Source organism: Teleopsis dalmanni, chromosome 2, assembly GCF_002237135.1.
Source record: "Teleopsis dalmanni isolate 2A chromosome 2, ASM223713v2, whole genome shotgun sequence".
NCBI classification, from domain to species: Eukaryota; Metazoa; Arthropoda; class Insecta; order Diptera; family Diopsidae; genus Teleopsis; species Teleopsis dalmanni.
The window spans coordinates 121,006,269-121,026,096 of NC_051847.1; the positions used below are offsets into that span (position 1 = coordinate 121,006,269).

At 31.2% G+C, this 19,828-nt stretch overlaps 4 protein-coding genes across 6 annotated transcripts; 1 reads left to right on the forward strand and 3 right to left on the reverse strand.

Moving 5' to 3' along the window:
- The first annotated feature begins 219 nt into the window (after positions 1-219).
- Positions 220-1,803, forward strand: LOC119684005. The gene is made up of 2 exons (XM_038097935.1): positions 220-1,438; positions 1,537-1,803. The coding sequence occupies exons 1-2, from the start codon at positions 361-363 to the stop codon at positions 1,734-1,736; spliced, it is 1,278 nt and encodes a 425-aa protein (XP_037953863.1). The 5' UTR covers positions 220-360; the 3' UTR covers positions 1,737-1,803.
- A 1,599-nt stretch (positions 1,804-3,402) lies between these two features.
- On the reverse strand, positions 3,403-4,890 carry LOC119684006. The gene is made up of 2 exons (XM_038097936.1): positions 3,715-4,890; positions 3,403-3,649 (listed from the first exon to the last, which is right to left on the reverse strand). Exons 1-2 carry the CDS (start codon positions 4,775-4,777, stop codon positions 3,450-3,452), a joined length of 1,263 nt encoding a protein of 420 aa, XP_037953864.1. The 5' UTR covers positions 4,778-4,890; the 3' UTR covers positions 3,403-3,449.
- Positions 4,891-5,327: 437 nt separating this feature from the next.
- Positions 5,328-10,631, reverse strand: LOC119680566 (serine/threonine-protein kinase rio2). Its single transcript, XM_038093460.1, has 7 exons — positions 10,559-10,631; positions 9,520-9,766; positions 9,308-9,449; positions 8,863-9,241; positions 8,617-8,808; positions 6,335-6,506; positions 5,328-6,277 (listed from the first exon to the last, which is right to left on the reverse strand). Exons 2-7 carry the CDS (start codon positions 9,583-9,585, stop codon positions 5,552-5,554), a joined length of 1,677 nt encoding a protein of 558 aa, XP_037949388.1. The 5' UTR covers positions 9,586-9,766; positions 10,559-10,631; the 3' UTR covers positions 5,328-5,551.
- Positions 10,632-12,581: 1,950 nt separating this feature from the next.
- On the reverse strand, positions 12,582-19,609 carry LOC119677906. Of its 3 annotated transcripts, none has more exons than XM_038089488.1 (7): positions 19,420-19,609; positions 16,304-18,206; positions 14,669-16,027; positions 13,782-14,039; positions 13,588-13,709; positions 12,870-13,528; positions 12,582-12,813 (listed from the first exon to the last, which is right to left on the reverse strand). In XM_038089488.1, the coding sequence occupies exons 1-7, from the start codon at positions 19,453-19,455 to the stop codon at positions 12,645-12,647; spliced, it is 4,506 nt and encodes a 1,501-aa protein (XP_037945416.1). In that variant the 5' UTR covers positions 19,456-19,609; the 3' UTR covers positions 12,582-12,644. The 3 variants fall into 3 exon arrangements, with proteins under 3 accessions (XP_037945416.1, XP_037945415.1, XP_037945414.1); XM_038089487.1 differs by having other exon boundaries at positions 14,669-15,227; positions 15,372-18,206; XM_038089486.1 differs by having other exon boundaries at positions 12,583-12,813; positions 14,669-18,206.
- Between the last annotated feature and the right edge of the window lie 219 nt (positions 19,610-19,828).

Here is a 19,828-nt window from a genome sequence, read left to right on the forward strand (position 1 = left end):
ACAAGCGCTTATTTTGCAATTTTTCTCTCGATTTCGTCTTAATAGAAATAGTTTCGTTATAATAAAATATGGCAGAGTGTAAAAAGTATCTCAAAGATTAAACGTCATCAGCTAGATTTATTACAGAATTAACAACACGAAATACTTAGATTATTCTAAGGCAGATAAAATGATTCTCAACATAATGGTTTGAAATAAATATGAGGCACGGTAATTTAAAAATTTCATTCAAACGTGGATTTCGGAAACATCGGACGTGTTAAGAACCACTTAAAACATTTGAACGGAATCTATATATATCTTTCATTAGTCCTGTAAAATAAAATAAAATCGTGTACTTAACTAACAGTGAAAATAAAAATGGTTTGTGCAAATGATGAAGATAATTTTCATCCTGCTCCAGTATGGCTTACTGCTGAGTACTTAGAAAAAATATTGCAGGAGAATAAGAAGGATAATACGATAAGAGTGACGGATTTGGAAATAAAGCCCGCAACAGCTAAAGGGGAAAATTATGCCAGTATAATGACACGTGTGAAAGTGGATTTCATAGAACAACAGAGTAAAGATACACAGCATGAATATTACATAGTCAAAACAACTTATGAAAACGATCCTGTCATATCAAAAATAATGAGTGCCTATCATGTCGATAAGACAGAAATGATTATGTATGAGAAAATCTTACCAGAACTTAGTAAATTATTGCAAGAAATCGGTGATGACAGTAAACTTTTCGCAGATACGATACATGTAGACTACGAACATTCAGCTATTATTTTCGAAGACTTAGCAGTCTCGGATTTTATTTTGGCCGATCGTTTGGAAGGCATGGATATGCTGGAATGTAAATTAGCTTTGAAAAAATTAGCTAAAATGCATGCAACAGCAGCAGTTTTAAATGTCAGACATGGTGGCATATTGGAGAAATTTGATCATGGCATATTCAATCGCCACACCAAAGGATTTGCACCATTTTTTGAAAATTTGATAGGCGTTTCTGCAGAATTTGCTGGAGAATGTACTGGTTTGGGTGAATATTATAAAGAAAAATTACTTAAATTAAAGGAGCATGTTGTTGAGTATGCCACACGTGTTTACGATCCCCAACCAGGACACTTCTTAACATTAACCCATGGAGATTTTTGGGTTAATAATATGATGGTTAGTTATGATAAATGTGGTCAAAACGGCAGTAAAGAAATTAAGGATCTCATATTAATTGATTTTCAATTTTGTACTTGGTCGTCCCCAGCAGTGGACTTACATTACTTTTTCAATACCTCGATGAGGGATGAATTACGTTTTAACCACCAAGACGAATTTATACAATACTACTATAATATTTTGGTGCAGACCCTGCATGAGCTGAAATTCACCGGTAAAATTCCAAGTCTACATGAACTTTGTGTACAATTGGAAGCGGGAAGATTTTATGGTAAGAGAATATGATAAAATAATTAACAAATGTTTTATAATTGTAACCAATAAAGAAAACAGATTTTCAATCCTTCTTACCTATATCTCTTCCTTTAGCTGTTACTTCAACTCTTGTTGTACAACCGATAATGATAAACGATAATACTGAAAATGCTGATATGAATGCCCTTTTAATGACTGATGAACGAGGTAAAAATTTCCGAAAACTTCTATACAGTAATAAAAAAATACAGAATAATGTGAAGAAACTACTACCCGTATTTGATCAGAAAGGTCTCTTGGATGTAACTGATTAGTTTTTAGTCTTAAGCTTCTATATTACTTTATTTGATATATAAAGTACAATTTGTATTACATAAGTATATATTACTATATTATTAGTATATACTATAAACGTTTAAATAAATTTAAATTTAATAATAAATCTATTATATCAAAATTTATACTGTAACTGTAAGTTTTTTTTCTTCTATGCAACTGGTCTATTAATTTTACAATAACATAGTTATTTCAATTATTTCAATTAATTTATTTTCAAAAAAATATTTTTTATTTTTCATCACTCAACTGGTGGCAATTACAGTTACAATAATGTAGACATTTTGTCACATTAACAAAATATATAACATTTAAATCTTCCATGTCTTATAAAATCTCAAAATGACTTTACTTCTACATCCATTATAAACGCAAGGAAAACCGACCAAACTATTGTCACCGAGGGATATAGTTGAAGATTATGAATTAAGTAAAAGTATTTTCCGACCTCCAAACATCGTTATCTACAAGTTCAGTTCAGATGACTTAAAAGAACTTCCTTCTCCTCATTATATGCCACACAGAATATGTATGAACCTCACTTCTGATTTAGCTTACACGGATAGAATGACATAAATGACAATGACAATGAAATGGCAAACACTGTTCATAGAACCGGACTTAGGAGTAAAATACAGAAAACAAAAATATTTTTGTAAAACCATTAGCTGACATCAAAGGTTTTAGTAACTGCTGCAGATGTAATTCATTCTTGAACAATTCCAGCTTTTGGAGAAAAAATTGATGGAACACCAGGTCGTTTAAATCGTCCTGGATTATTTTATGGACAATGTTCTGAAATTTGTGGAGCTAACATAGATTTATACCTATTGTAATTGAAAGTATTCCAACTAATTTTTTTATTAAATGAATTATAAACTATTCTAACTCATTAGATGACTGAAAGCAATTATTGGTCTCTTATTTAATTTACTGACTAACGACTTCTTCAATCTAAATTGATATATAAAGATTATTAGTTAATTCTCTAATAGGGTATGCTTTTAAATTAACATCTCTCTAAAATAAGGCTAAAAACTACTGGAACCTATACATCTGAAATCTCAAATATAAATCTGATAAATCTTCTAACTTACTTTATTCTCCGTTATAGGAAAAAAATACTGCCTTTAGATAGTATAGGAAATATTAGAACATATTAGAACGTATATAAGATTTTATTATTATTAAATAATAAGCTATAAATACTATTGTGTGCCTGAAGGCCCAACTAAAACAATTCTAAACTATTTATAAATCTCGTAATTGCTGTGGGCTTGATTTTACCTATTTGATTTGGGACTTAGATCCCGCTTATAAGGTAATCAAGTCTGCGTCTTGTCGCTGCTGGGCAGTTGCATAAAATATGTTCAGATGTTTCCTTCTTCTCATAACAGAATCTACAAGAATTACTTTCTGCCGCACCTATATTCTTTGTGGTAATCATATATAAGTATCTTATATAAGCTACTGAACATATATAAAAATTTTGATTATTATTTGGATTTGGCTTTCATTAATAGATCTAATTGATAAGGTCAGCTTTTTATGGACTAGCAACTAGAAATTTTCGATGATTATTTTTGTGTAATACTATAAATTATATAATGTATACGTAATAAGTGTAAGAACACAAATGAAATAAATGTTTCATTCATTTTATTGCAAGCGGAACATATTTCTTCTACTCTTTAATCCATAACATCAAGTAAACCCTTCTGATCAAATATCGGTAATAGTCGTTTTAGATTTTTCTGCACTCTCTCGTTGCGGAATAATGTTTTTTTGAAACGTATTCCTTCCTCGGAATTTGAAACCAAATTTTTAAAACTGGCATCTTCAGTTTCTTCACATATCATCACAGGTTGATAAATAAAAGCCGATGTTAGCGCTATAAGTAAAATAAATGATGACTAGATTTATAAGAATATACTATTTCAGAATTAAGAAATTTACCCAAAAAACTGCGCATTTCAACTTGTATTTTAAAATCAAATAAACTAGGTATATGTCCATGATATTTTATAGACCTCAACGTATTCGCTAAATTATAATAATAAAATTGAATTAATTCTGGTTGCTTATAGAGACGCAAGTCTTCCTGTAGTGAAGTATTGAAGAAATAATGCAGATCAATAGCCGGAGAAGTCCAAACTGAGAACTGAAAATCAACCGGTACAATACTTATTGGTACATTATCCGAATAACGAAACATAATATTAGACGTCCAGAAGTCTCCATGCACCAAAGTCATAAAATGCTGATCGTTAACATCAAAAACGCGTGCACCATACTCCATTGCACGTGTTATTAATGTAGAGAGCTTCTCATAATATTTCTCTTTAAGATCACTTTCACTTTCCACATAACGAGCTAAAGCTGTTAGAACGCCCTCGATTTTAGGTTGAAAGGCTGTAGTACGTCTGTTCATCATACCGCGGTCATAATTCTGAGCAAATATACCGGGCATACGCTCATTCAAAACTGCACCAGCTGCATGAAATTTCGCTAGAGTGCTTAAGACAACCTTCACATGTTCCATGTCCAGACACGTAACGCGATCTGCTGTTACAAAATTTTGTGTTGAAAGGTCTTCAAAAATAATCGCCGAGTTTTCATAGTCAACATAAACAGCGTCTGCAAACATTTTGTGTTCATAGCCAATTTCTTTTAGGATTTCCGTTAACTTAGGCAAGATTTTTTCATATATCTTCATTTCATGCGGAAACATATTAAATTCATTAATTACATTTGCTGAGACGCTATTATCTTGAAAGCATGTCTTGGCTATATAGGACGAGGTCTGCATATCCTTTTTATATTGTACACTGTAACTTACTTTTATACGCCACATTATGCTTAAGTAGTTTTCACCTTGCGCTGTTGCCGGCACTATTTCTAAGTTTATTATTTTAAGACTAGTATTATTGTGATAGATTTGTAATTTATGCTCCAAGTAGCCGCACGTAAGCCAAGCTGGAGGAGTTGGTGCAATATTATTAGTATTTAACGGAGACATTCTTAAAGCTCTTGAATGCTTAGCTACCAAATATCAAGTACAACCAACCACATTAACGCAAAAGTTTTTATACAAATTTCAGAATATTCAAATCTGACAGTGCAGTAGTTTTAAAAATATTTTGAATGAAGGGTAGCAAAAACCCTTTCTTATATTTATGCAGATTACTAGTTTGTTATGTGGTTAGTAAGATAAAAATTTACAAAGAATTAATAATAATAATTTAATTTTAAATTTAAGACACAATTATCTTAACTTGAAAAAGTTAATACTTTTACTATATACGAAATAGTTAAGCAGACTTGATATCTGCTTAACTCCAAACTACTGTCTTATAGTTGCTTTTGCTTGAATTTCAAAATATATGTAATATTTAGTTATCTACGCTACTTTATGCCATGAGAATAAACTAGCATCTAGTAATAAACTTTTTAATAAATAAAAGAGCTTCATTTGTTTTATACAATCTCTTAAATGTTATTTAAACAAATTAAATAATGACATTGCAAAAATACAGAAGATTATAAAATTGTATTATCTCAACAGAAAGAACTATCTCGACTATTCATTTTTTTATATATATTAACAACTATACCACAATGGGAATTATTGTTAATTTACAACAAATTTTCACAGATGGTGATAAATTACAAGTATCAAATTGTTATTATTGGATATTATTTTTTTCTATTTTTGAGATAACATAATGTTCTTTTATTAGATAAAATAATAATTTTATCTATTTCATAAATGCTATTGTTTTAAACATTTAAACTAAAAATCCCAGCCAGCATATTCCTTAACAACATCCTTGTTCTCTTTGCGATGACGCTGTGTAGCATTCGCTTCACCCTTCACAACAGCACGTTTTCGTATTTCACGTTTTTCCTTTACATCCATATTACGTTTAATTCGATCTGTTATTACGGATGGTGCAATTGTGCTTGCAGTCGTTGAATGTGAACGCTCACTGCGTGCATCATTCAAAAGTTTTCTGAACATTTGTAGACGGTACATACGGGAGTTAGGATCTAAATCAGTAAGTACATCTGTGTCTAAATCATTTGAGCTTATCGATGCTGCATCTGAGTGCACATCATCTGTGGCAGTATCTATGCTGTCGATAACAGCAGCTCTATTTGTTTCATGGTTTCTATTCTCTTTTCTCATATCATCATTCATATTAGCAGATTCATTTATACTGTCTTGTTTTACAGTTTCTGTTGCTTGATAATCTGCTACTATATTACGATCTTCAGATAGATCAATTTCAGGTTCTATACCAAAACTGCCCAAATATTGTGTACAAGACTCAATGTAGCGTCTAATAGAGTCATCGGTTTTTTTGGGTGGTTTTGTTTCACTAAATGTAACTTCATTTTCCAACTGCTGACGATATACATTGATATCGGCTTCTGTAGTTGTAACAGGCGTGTCTGTTTCATGATGTTGGTTAGTTTTAGAATCTTCTGTTTCATCTTCATCTATCATGCCATATTCCTATATAAAGATTTTTTTAATAACATTCTTTTTTATAATATAACAAATATTACATACCAACAGCAAATCATTTTCCATTTCTTTCGTGAAGCCATAACCAGTGCAGTGTACCTCAGCATCCAAATCATCTTCACGTATCAAATCGTTAAATTTTGGATATTCCTCACTTTCATAACCAAATTTACGTCTAAACATTTCGCGTACACAGTTCACATCACGCTCAAAGAAGCTGTAAGTTAAAGTAGTTTTAATCGTTGAAATATTTATTTTAATTGAGTTATTAATTGAGAATTATTAAATTATTTAGCATTATGAAAATGCTAAATCATATGTAAATATCAAAAGTTATAATAAAAAATTACTGCAATATAGTGCTCCACACTTTATCAACTAATTGATCTATTTAATATCTAATTCTCCTTCTGAGTTACCAAATGGATCTAAAATATTTTTCGATTCCAATTTTTAATATTCCTATTTGCAATTTATAACACTTATATATATATAAAGCAGAACTATAAACTGGTTTTAAATTCCATTAATTAACTAAAACTGAATAGAGAAGAGAATATGTATATTTCTGCATACTTTAGTTTCAATATGTAAGTACAGAAAAAAGACTTCATATTAATTAACAAATGGCTCAACCTTGTCAGAAGAAAATAATAATGCCTTTTATATCTAAACCTACAGTTGCTGAGAACAAAAGTCACCTCCAATGCACAACAAGAAATTTCCTAATGTGTTGCGCTCAAAATATGGCCCAAAATATGACCCCAATGCCATGATGTCGTGTTTTCTTTCTTTACTCATTCTAACTCTTTACTTCATCCTGGTTTTGACTAAGATGATTATGGGCTACAAGATCTCCCAATACTACTCATCAACTCGAGGACAAAAAAAAGCAAAAGGACAAAAATAAACATATTATACTTAAATACAAGCAACTGTTATATGTCTGTATAGCTGTAAATTCTCGGAAGAAGACAATAGCGTGTTTGCATTTCTATTTTTTCATACTAGTGCTTGTGGGATCCATGGAGATACTAAATTAGTTAAATTACTGGTAAATATAAAATTGCTTTCTTATGACATCAGACTTTGAAATGCAGCAGATGAGCATATGAGCCTCTGAAGTACAAATTCATTGGTTTCAGCCGTAAGCCAGCAGATATCTTTCCAATTGACCATATTTAGATACTTTTCACAATATGGAAGAATTTCATAGCAGTATCTCTAATATATTTTCACTCATAACTTTATCTATGTCACATTTACTTACATAGCAAGATCGTTTTACCCGTCTTCTTAGAGCTTCATACCAAATGAATAAAGTTTGTTTTAAGCAATTAGAGCCGCATTGCAGCCATTAGAGTTTGAAGTTTTAGAATGCACAACAGTCGTTTGCACAATCATTATAAAAACTGCATTTACTAATTGCTACTGGTAAAAATTTCTTAAAGTAAAAGATATTTTTGATTGTAATCAATATAAAAAGTTTACAAATTAAAAGGCAGATGCCTTAAAAAGTTAGTTATATCAACATATAGCGTAGTAGGAAAAAGTTGCTCAGTATATTGTAATTTAAAAAAATCTGTTGTCCAACTGTGTTTCTGTGAAATTGGGACTGTTGTTGTTGTAATCTGCTTGACGAAGGTAGTGTGCTGTTTATCCTTCTAATAGCCAAACAATAGAATAGTATTCTTTTCGTGGCTTCTTAACGTACCAAGCACTTCTAGACATCACCTGCTTTCATATCGGTTTAAAACATAACTAACAAACTATTTCCAAAACCCTATATATATATATATTATTTTTCGATTTAGTTAAGAGACAGCTCCTGTTAACTTGCTTTCATCTAATAGCAAGATTTTATTGAGAAATTCTTTCTATGCTTATGGAATGCGATGATTAAAACAACTTCCTGATAATGTTCTTTAATAGGACAGAATTATTAGATCAATAATTTTCACTATAGATGGTGAACTATATAAACTAAATATCTAATTCAACATTATTTCCTCAGCAAGGAAACCGAATTTGATGAATTTAATAAATAAAGGTAACAGTTTTTGTTGTTTAATGTGGAACCTTCGTGAAATATACATTATTTTTTATTGACAAAATATGAGAATATTTAAAATTTACTTAATGATTTTAATAAGTTTTGGCAGCAAAGTTGTTCAGATTTTTTAAATTTAATTCTAAAACTAACTAATACATAATGATAGCTATAATGGCATAGTGATTAGGCTAAAACAACAACTATAACAACAACAGCATAGATTTAATAACTAGATGAGAAGATAAACGCAAATAATTAGATTGATTGAACTTACAATTGTGCGTTTTCATGTGAAGTCGACATCATTTGTGGAAAATCAATTAAGATTGGTTTGCCTTCATCGGTAAGCATCAGATTGAATTCATTGAAATCACCATGTATTACTCCAGAATTTCCCAGACGCACAATTAAATTCATTAAATCATCATAAACTTGTTCAACATCAATTAATTCATGGATTTGAGTCCTGCAAACAGACCAGTTAAAACGTAGCCAACTAAATTAAATTTAATATACTTACATTGGCCAACCATTCACCAACTCCATTAATACACAATGACGGTTAAAATCAATTGGCTTCGGCACCGGAAAACCACGATCATGCAAAGCAGTCATGTAAGCAAATTCACGCGTTGCCGATATGCGCGACAAATACAACCACGAAGCCTTGTGACGTCTACCATGATAATCACGTTTTGATTTAATATTGCGAAAGCATGTACGACCCAAACGATGCAATTTTAAACAAATTTGCGTGCCTTCATCATCAGCCACAACGTAGATATTTGATTCCTTGCCCACGCCAATCTGATTACCAAACGATGCAACCGAACCACGTAATGTTAAGGATTTAAGTGCCAAATAGTCGTAACCAGTATTTGTGAGACGATAGCCATCATCTTTATATTGATGTTTTATTATATAAATATATCAAATAAATATATAAATAGGAAATAAAAACTTACATTTCTTGCCACGCTCGTATGACAACAATTTATGTTTGCACAGTTCTCTTAGCATTTTATGGACACCTCCACTTTTTAAATTGGCAATCATTGCAGCTAAGTTGCCTGGCACTAATTCGTGGTTTTTCATGCCCATTTCAATCTATAAAAATTAATGAGCAAGAAAAATTTATTTGTTTTAAAAAGTTAATTATTAATTCAAAAGTACGCACCGCAGTTAGCACACGAAAATCTTCTTTTGTTAGATAGCGCAGCACTGTTACGTTCAGTTTACCCATTGTAAAAATAATTTATATGCAGTTTTAATAGTTTAGATTCACTTCTTACATATGTTGGAAAACAATATTTAATCATTTAAAGTTTCCACACGTGCGTTGTTTATTAAAAACAATACGAAAAGGGAGCTCATAAGTACAATCAGATGTTTTTGACAACTCTTTTCTTCGTTAATCGCGCCATCTGTTATGTATTTTGTTATATTAAAAAGGAACGAGTAAAACAAAACACATAAGTAATACAGCGCATTTTTATTTACGTGCTTATTAATTTAAGTTTTTTAATTATTTAATAGGATGGACTCTCATCCTATACTTATTATTTTGTAGTCGCAATAAACTGTTATAAAATTGTTATAATAATTCTAGCTTGTTTTAGGCAGGTGCCATTAAAGTGTGCTGCAGCAATTAAATAAGGTGGTACGTTTAACAAGAAATGTGCATTTTAAGAAATGCAATATTTTAACATTTTGTATTAAAAATATTTAATTACTCCATTTACAGAATCTTATTCATCTAATCTAAATTTATACGGTTAACGATAATTGCATTTAGTGTAGAAATGAACCTAATTAAAACTTTTGTGTTATGCTATGTTCAGACACACCTTAATTTCGTAAAAATCTTAAGTTGATCTTCGTTTCAGCGGAATTAAGTTGTATTTTCCATACAAAATTCAGTTTTACGATTAAAACGAAATTAAGCAAAATGGCACTCATTTCGTTTAAACGAAGGCTGAAATTAAGGGACATTTCGAATACAAGTGTGCGTTAGATGAATTTTAAGCAAAAGATAAAGTTGAGATAACGAAAAGGTGTCATTTTTTTAAATAAATGTTGCCATTGACATTTGACAGTTGACTTTAATAAAACCGGGAAATGTTTTGAAAGTAGTGCAAAGTTTTAAATTTGAATATAAAGAAAGAACTGTAACTGTTATTAATTTAAAATATAGTGAAAAATAATAATTCACATACCAAAATTCCACTAAAGCTAATAAAACCACTAAATGCCACGCTTCATAGATATAATAATAAACTCTTTAAATATTCCAGATACAAATGGTGTTTGGAGCATGTAATTTTAACATTCGATTTTTGAACAAAAAGCATATGATTTCCTTAATTTGAGCATTTTCGAAATTAACTTAATTTCATTTTGACGAAATTTATAAAACATTTTTAATTGTTTCATGGTATACTTATAGAGCTAGAAAAAAATACAATTTTTCGTTTTAGTGGCAGTTCATTTCAATGAGCTAATGCTAGAATTAATAGTACAGCTTACATAAACTTAAAAGTAACCACTTTTAATCACTGACATTGTCTTGTCTGGGTTTAATTTTTTAATCCAAAGTATACTTTTGATATTATTTGCTCTAATCTGATTTACTACAGGGTATTTACATGTTCTCGTTTCGTTTTCACTGTTCCTTTTTGTTTTGTTTTTACCGAAGTATTTTGCAAATGTTTTTGTTGATAAACAATTTGGAAAAATAGTAATTGCCGTTTTTGTTAGATTAATATTTTTTATATTTTGTAATTAAAAATGCAATACCAAAATAAGTGTTGCAATTAACAACTCAAATAAACCACTTTGGGCAGTAAGATCCTTAAAAATTTCAATCTAAGTGGTGTAGTTCCTATCTAAAGTTTACGGAATTAATCATCCTACCATTCATCAGGGATCCAACAAAGGAATCCTACTTACAAAATAACATTAACATGTAAAAATATTGCTAAAGTATGGATGGCTCAAAACTCTTAATGAGTGTATGACAGCATTTGATTGCATCGGTTTCCAAGCGATGCATCAGCTTACGTGGGAGTAATACCAAAAATAATAGTCCTCTTATTATATATTATAAATTACAACTTAGCAATTAACAAGAGCAACAATTATGTCCGAAGACGTAAGATAATATGTAATTAACACATTCCTGAATTGGTTTGAAGAAGTCTTTGAAAAAATGATTTTTCTAAAGACACTAAAACTGATATTTAATGGTGAGACATTGGTCATTTATAGCTGTTTTAATACACGGTATTAATTAAATGGTATATTCATATAAATTATAAAATAAAAAATTTTTTAGAAGTCATCATTGCATAAATCCCACAAAAAATTTCAATATTTTATTTGGAGGATTTCGTTCTAAAATTCTTCAATTAATTTTTTTGCTAGAAACTGCTTACTTGATCTACAATCCAACACAATACAATCGGTCATCCAAATGAAAGATTCAAGTGAACCGAAGTTTTATTCTAGCGCTTCGCCTTTGCCAATCTCATAATGAACTTCACAATTAAAGAACCGATGTCAACACGGACCTAATAAAACCTGACCTAATAAAAGAATGCCATGTAAGTTTTATTTTATTCAAAAAAATATTCTTCAACAAACTCGATCCAAAATTGATCCACTGATAAATAGCTTGAATAATAGAAGAATAGAAGTACAGCGAGGGATCTATTAGGGGCATTCCCGTATACCCCGTATACAAACGTGCAAAGGCACGCGAAGCTAATTAAAACTGTACGAATTCCTGCGCTATACGGGGAAATGCTCACGTTATACGAGGGTTTGAAATCGGGAGATTACTGTATTTCCTTTTTTACGCATTTTTCTATTCAAAATAGATATAAAATTTCTACAAATTGATTTTCTATAGTCCTCTATTAATCTAGTTAGTTTGATCCCAATTGTGGTTGCTTTTTCTTTTTAGAGAAAACTGATTAAACTCCATACCTATACTATAGAAAAAAATGTTTTCATTCTATATTCGTTATAGATTATAGTTTCCTGTAATCTGTCGTCCTTTGACAGTCTTGTTTTATAATTATTTATTTTTGAAATTTATCGAATAATATATTCTAGTTCCGAGACGGTTAAATTCAGTCTATAATATAATACTACGTTTTTATAATTAATTTTTTATATATCTTAATATTAAGTTGTTCAATATGATTAAGTTTTTTCTAATTTATTTCATTCAGAGTTTTGTATTAATAAATATATTGCAATCAGAAATATATTAAAAATATATTAAAATTTTGTAAAGTATCAGCAGTTTTCTTCCGAACATTTCACTATAACTTTTTTATATCCAATATTTGCTTCGTGTTGCGCTGTGTCGAAAGCAGTTTGTATTTGATTCCATCCAAAGATTTTTCGTACCATACAGCACATTTGTGCCTTACCAGTTGACATTAAATGTAAGGCGGTCGGAAACCTATATGAAACTTTAGTTATTATTAATGCGATATGATATGTAATAGATAAGCTTACATATTTGTAAATCTAAAACTTGGCACCAGTCTTAGATTTTTCATAAGTACGTCTATTGCATTAAAAGTAGCACACTCCGATTCGCACTCGGCTAGCACACAAGTTCCACAGGGTTGCAGTGCCATTACAGCAATATTCATTGTCTGCTCTGATACCGAACAGTTTATGACTACCTCTGGCCAATTATTCAATTTGGCCCAAATCGCATCTAGTATCTGCCGATGACTTGTATCACAATCATAATAAACATAATCAAAGTCGAAACATTTTCGCATTTGTTCCAGATTTTTATGCATATTACACACCACGCAAATGCTGTGTACTCCCATAGATCGCGCACAAAGTGCAGCTGCGATTGCAGTAGGACTGGAACCCATAATAAGTAGTCTTGTTAATGGTGTTATGTGTGTCTTAAAGCAAGCCTGGCAACCCAAGGCTAAGGTTTGCGTTAATGTTGCTTCTTCCAGTGACACTGATTCGGGTATTTTATGACAAAGATCAGCTGGATGTACTTGATATTTCGTTAAAAAACCGTTATAAAGGAGTTGCGCACACATATTGTATGCACCTCGTTTGCAAAAGTCGCAAATTCCACAAGATAAACCAGATTCCATCGCTACTCTGTCACCTGGTTTTAGATTGGTTATACATCTTCCCACCTATGTTAACGAATTGAATAAAAATCAAGAAATACTTTTCGAAATTTTAGTCTACAAACTTTTTGTACTGTTCCCGAAGCATCATGTCCCAACGTCATAGTTGGACACAACTTTCCACCAGTTTCATACAGATGTATGTCAGAACCTGAGATAGCTACCGAATCCGTCTTTATAAGTACATCTAAAAATGCCCATTTTATTAAGATTATATTTTATAACATATTTTTGTCTTCTTATTTATTAAGATATTTACCATATTCACTGAACATTGGCATTGTTTCAGAAACTTTGGTGAGTTTACACACGTCTACAACTTTCACTGCCTCATTTTCACATTCATCATTGCTTTCTTCACATGGATCTGGATCTTCGCATTTATTTTCTTTATTGCAACATTCAACCACTTTCGAACTAAACATTCTAATAGGCCCCGAAAAATTTCGACATGGTATTTGATAATTATTTTTTGAAAAAGTTGTACAATAAGACCCCTTTTGAGAGTACTTATTTTCTACCTTGTAGTAAAATAAAAATTTAAAGTCAAAAAGTTAAAAAATGTGAAATAAAAATATAATTATTCAAAAACTTTGAAAATAATGTATTAGTTATAACCCGCTTAAAAAGCGTTTTAAAATGTATGAGTCTTTCCAAATAAAGTGGCATAAATGCTGTTCATTCCTTAGTCCAAGAAATGTACCAACAAAAGATTTGAGAGAAATAAGTAATTATCGAAAAAAACTTTTAAATCCTTTTAATAACAAAGCCATATGACCAAACAATTTTAAGGATATTTAGTGAACTGAGCTGAAGAGCGTTTTTGATCAAGTTTTACTTGTCAGCCTGCATCTTGATGAATATATATTAGAAGTTGGGATCCTTCATTTACAATATTTTTCTTTAATAGACCAAAAAAAAAAACAACTACTATTTTTTAATTAATAAAAATATTTGATTCTTAAGACCAGAATCGACATAAATTTGTAAAAGATAACAAACCACTTCCTTTATAAAAAAAACCCCACCTTTTAATATATCAAAATTCGAGATCATATAGAACTGACAGTAGCTATCATTATAATCATAATTATATATTGCAATTGTAAAATTATTTATGTAGTATGAACTATGTATGTATCTTACGTTTTTTACATTTCTTTTCCTTCTTCTTCTGCTTCTTGCAGTTTGGTTCCTTGCACAATTTCTTACCGCATGGATTGTCATCATTTTTGAAACAGTCAGCACCATCTTTACGGCGTATTGTTTTGCGTTTTTTAGGAATGACAGGTCTTCCCTCTATGCATTTACCTGAAGAGCCCTTATCAGCGAAGCTCCTAATACAACTCAGTGATAATACTCTTAGTTCTAGTTTTGTTTTCCATGTTGACATTGTTGTGTGATATTGACGATGTGGAAATATATTCGTTAAGTTTGGTACGAATGCCAATGTACTGAATTTTTTGTCGCTTCCCCCACCGCATTTGGGTTTTGTTGGTTTAGTAGGTTTGTTGCATGCGCCTTTTTTGGCTTCTTTTTCTAGACTTTTACAAGGATCTTCTGTCTTACATTTTGCGTTCGCTTTTTTCTTGCAAGGATCTGCCTTCTTAGACTTACATGGATCTGCGCTCTTCTTTGATTTACATGGATCCGCCTTTTTAGATTTGCAAGGACTTGCTTTCTTGCTTGATTTACATGGATCTGCCTTCTTTTTAGCCCCACATGATCCTGATCCTGAAGCTGCTTTATCTCCGCCTTTATTGCATTGTGGATTAGTTTTTTTCATTTCTTTCTTGCAAGGACCTCCACTTTTCTTTGCATCTGCCTTTTTAGCCCCACACGGATCTGCCTTCTTTTTAGCCCCACATGATCCTGATCCTGAAGCTGCTTTATCTCCGCCTTTATTGCATTGTGGATTAGTTTTTTTCATTTCTTTCTTGCAAGGACCTCCACTTTTCTTTGCATCTGCCTTTTTAGCCCCACACGGATCTGCCTTCTTTTTAGCCCCACATGATCCTGATCCTGAAGCTGCTTTATCTCCGCCTTTATTGCATTGTGGATTAGTTTTTTTCATTTCTTTCTTGCAAGGACCTCCACTTTTCTTTGCATCTGCTTTTTTAGCCCCACACGGATCTGCCTTCTTTTTAGCTCCACATGATCCTGAAGCTCCTTTAGCTTCGGCTTTTTTGCATTGTGGATTAGTTTTTTTCATTTCTTTCTTGCAAGGACCTCCACTTTTCTTCGCATCTGCCTTTTTAGCCCCACACGGATCTGCCTTCTTTTTAGCTCCACATGAACCAGAACCTCCTTTATCTCCGCCTTTATTGCATTGTGGACTAGTTTTTTTCATTTCTTTCTTGCAAGGACCTCCACTTTTCTTTGCATCTGCTTTTTTAGCCCCACACGGATCTGCCTTCTTTTTAGCTCCACATGAACCAGAAGCTCCTTTAGCTTCGGCTTTTTTGCATTGTGGACTTGTTTTTTTCTCTTCTTTCTTGCAAGGACCTCCACTTTTCTTTGCATCTGCCTTTTTAGCCCCACACGGATCTGCCTTCTTTTTAGCTCCACATGAACCAGAGCCTCCTTTATCTCCGCCTTTATTGCATTGTGGACTAGTTTTTTTCATTTCTTTCTTGCAAGGACCTCCACTTTTCTTTGCATCTGCTTTTTTAGCCCCACACGGATCTGCCTTCTTTTTAGCCCCACATGAACCAGAAGCTCCTTTATCTGCGGCTTTTTTGCATTGCGGACTTGTTTTTTTCTCTTCTTTCTTGCAAGGACCTGATTTTTTCTTACCTGAATCACCTTTTCCGCATGGATCCGCTTTCTTTGATTTACATGTATCTGCCTTTTTTTTAGGCTTACATGGATCTGCTTCCTTTTTCTTGCATGAATCCTCTTTCTTTTTAGGTTTACATGGATCTGCTTCCTTTTTCTTACATGAATCCTCTTTCTTTTTAGGTTTACATGGATCTGCTTTCTTTTTCTTACATGTATCCTCTTTCTTTTTTGGCTTACAGGGATCTTCTTTCTTCTTATTACATGTATCTTCTTTCTTTTTCTTACATGTATCCTTTTTCTTTTTTGGCTTACAGGGATCGTCTTTCTTTTTGTTGCATGAATCATTTTTGGCTTCTTGCTTTTGTGGTTGACATGGATCTTCTTTTAGCTTATTGCATAAATCAGCTGTGGCAGCTTTTGTTATATCTTCACATGGTTGGCAATCATCTATTGATTTCCTTCTTTGCGCTGCCTCAGCAAGCGCTTTCGCATAAACATTGCAATTCATTAATCCCCACAATGCTCGACTGCCGCTAGATGGCGAGAATACAGAACTGCTATCTACAGCTGGTGCATCACCACCTGTTGATGAATATGATCGGTTTTCAGAGTTCCCTGGAGACACACAACCTTTTTCGCCTTCACGTACACATGTTATGTGAGGATTACGTGGCTTACTCTCTCCCTTTTTAGAAGAATACGTACGAAACATATCAGTTGGAAAACCTTTTTGTAATGCAGCACTGCATATATTTGCAGCTATAGCTGTAACGTTATCATTAAATTGTGCTACCTGTAGTTGGCTTAATTTTTCAAGATTAATTTTTGAGGGATCAATCGATATAACACCCTGTATTAATGCATTAAAATTAAGTGGAATTGTTTGATTTGGATGAATATTTTCCAAATCAAAATTCGTCGTGAGTCCTAAAGTAGGATTTTTAAGAAGCTTTGGGTTTGGCTGATTAAAGATCTCCATTGATTCAACCTCAGCGCTGTGTTCAATTGCTTCTTTAATATTAGTCATATCCATTTCGAAACCAAGTTGTACAGATGATACGGCCATCTGACTTAATTGGCTTTCAATTCCTTTTGACACCTCTGTAAATAAACTATCTTTTGATGCATTCCAATCTTCAACATTAAAGGAATTTGCTGGTACCATCTGCAAATTATCTCTTAGCTGTAGAGAATTTTCTACATTATTGTACATATTTAGATGATCTTGATATTCAGAGTCATCCAATACTGTTAGTACATTATCTGTCGATGGTTTTTCTATATTTTCGTCAAGATCTACGACAGTTGCGGAGTTAGTGACAACTTTAATGCTTGAAGGATTAATAGCATTTGTATTAGTCGATGTTGTAACTATGTAGTCTATTATATTACTGGTTTGAACAGTGGAAGGCGAATTTGGGTCATTCATTTCATTAGGTTTTGTCTCCATAACATCTAAAGGACAATTTTCCATTAGATTTTCGGTAATTGCTTCAACTTGTTTAGCGTGTTCTCGTATAACAGATATGGTACTTAAAGGATCATTCTTAAGGCTTGTACGATCATCAAAGATATTAAGTGGTATAAAGAGAATTTTCATAGAATTTTCATATTTATCCAGGTTCACCAAAGCCACAGGAAGGACGTTTGATATATTTTTATTAAATATTGACGTTGTTTGTCCAGCTACACTCTCAGCTAACTTACCTGACTGGCTGTAATTCCTGTAGAAAGAACTACTAGGAGACATAGGAAAATTTCTAGTTTCAACTAGCCTTGGACGGTATGGACTCTCTTGTCGTGGGCGAAAATGTTGATGATTTGTCGTTGTATGTCCACGCAAACCGAAAGTTTCGGGAAAAACACATTTTGGAGAAGAACATATCGATAGCCGAGTGGATAGCTTAAATATAAAATTTAAGTAAAATAGAGTAAAAGAGAAATGAAATTATATAAAATATTTAAAATAAATTAAATTAAGCTTTAAGTTGTTTTTTTATTTTATATTATTTTACAAAAATATTCAGTGAATAATACTTAAATTATCTACGGATTGAAAATAGACAGAAATATTAAATTTATTTATTTATATATTATTTTATATAAATTTTAATTGCTGTTTAAAATTAATAAATAAAATTATTGGTTTTATTTATTTATTATTTATTTATTTATTTTAATTTATTGTTTATTTATATTTTATATGATTTAGAGTATATAAAACAGAAGAAAGAACAAAGATCATTTACAAAAAAAATAAAATTAATTAAATTAAATTATTTAAATAAAATAAATGAAGCAAAAATAAAACAAAATTGAAGCTTGCCAAAAACTTGAAGATGAAGTGTTATTTATGGATTTTTGTGGAAAAAAGTCCTGATAAATCCAGAGAATAAAAATGGAAGTTAGAAAAGTAACTGTTTAAAAATTGTTTTATTTAATCCTGTATATTTGTTATATTTTTATTATTTTGTACTTACTATTTATTTATTACTATTTGTTACTTTTTAAGTAATTAATTTAATTATTAAATAATCTGTTCAAAAATAATTTTAAATTTGATTCTAGCGATTATAATTCATAAAATAAGATTCACTGGTTCCACATTTATTTCATTTAAAAAACAATAAAAATATGAATACCTTTAGGATTTCAAGAAATGTCAAATCAAATTTAAAATAAAAATTTCATTAAAAAATAAAAGTCAAAGTCCATTTTTATGCATTCTTTAAATGATGATTTTTTAACAAACGCGTAATGTGAGTAATGCCGTACTTAAGGGATTTTGAACTATAATTTAGTCCACTTTCTAAATGTCGCACTATCGGAACATTTATTTACAAACTACTTCGGAGTTGGCAAAAGACTCTGAGAGGTGATGATGAAGAATCTTACAACATAACCACAACATAACCGCGGACGTCCAGGAGATCAAGTCATTTATGAAAACTGATTATTATTACTTACAGGCCAAAAATAAATATTAGCGACAAATTAAACTTTAATAATTTTTTGCAAATTTATTACCTTTTAAAGAGCAAAATATTTGCATAAATTAAAGCATTATTAAAACTTATTTAAATAGTTTAAGAAAAAAAAACGAAGTTTGTACTTACTTTGAATGTGTTGAGAATTTTGCTAAATATTCGCATGTTGAATATTCACTAAACAAATAATTTTGTTTTTGCCGGAAGATGAAAACGGTACTTATAAAAATAAACCAAAATTCTTGCAAATTTATCCAGTAAGCATTTTAGCTTTACTGAAACTGTTCGGAAGGAAATAAATTATAATGAACAACAAACATTTTTCTTTCTATATTTTAAATTTTTTATGTTAATATTTCAAAAAAAAAAAAGTAAACGCTTGCTTTTCTGCATTTCATTTATTTAATTAGATTACAGTATGTTTACACTGTAGCATTTAAAACACTGTAGCATTTCCACAATTAACTCACTGGTTACATAGGTGGGCGTTATCTGAATACTACAAATTGAAATTCCGATACTTAACTAAGGCACTGTT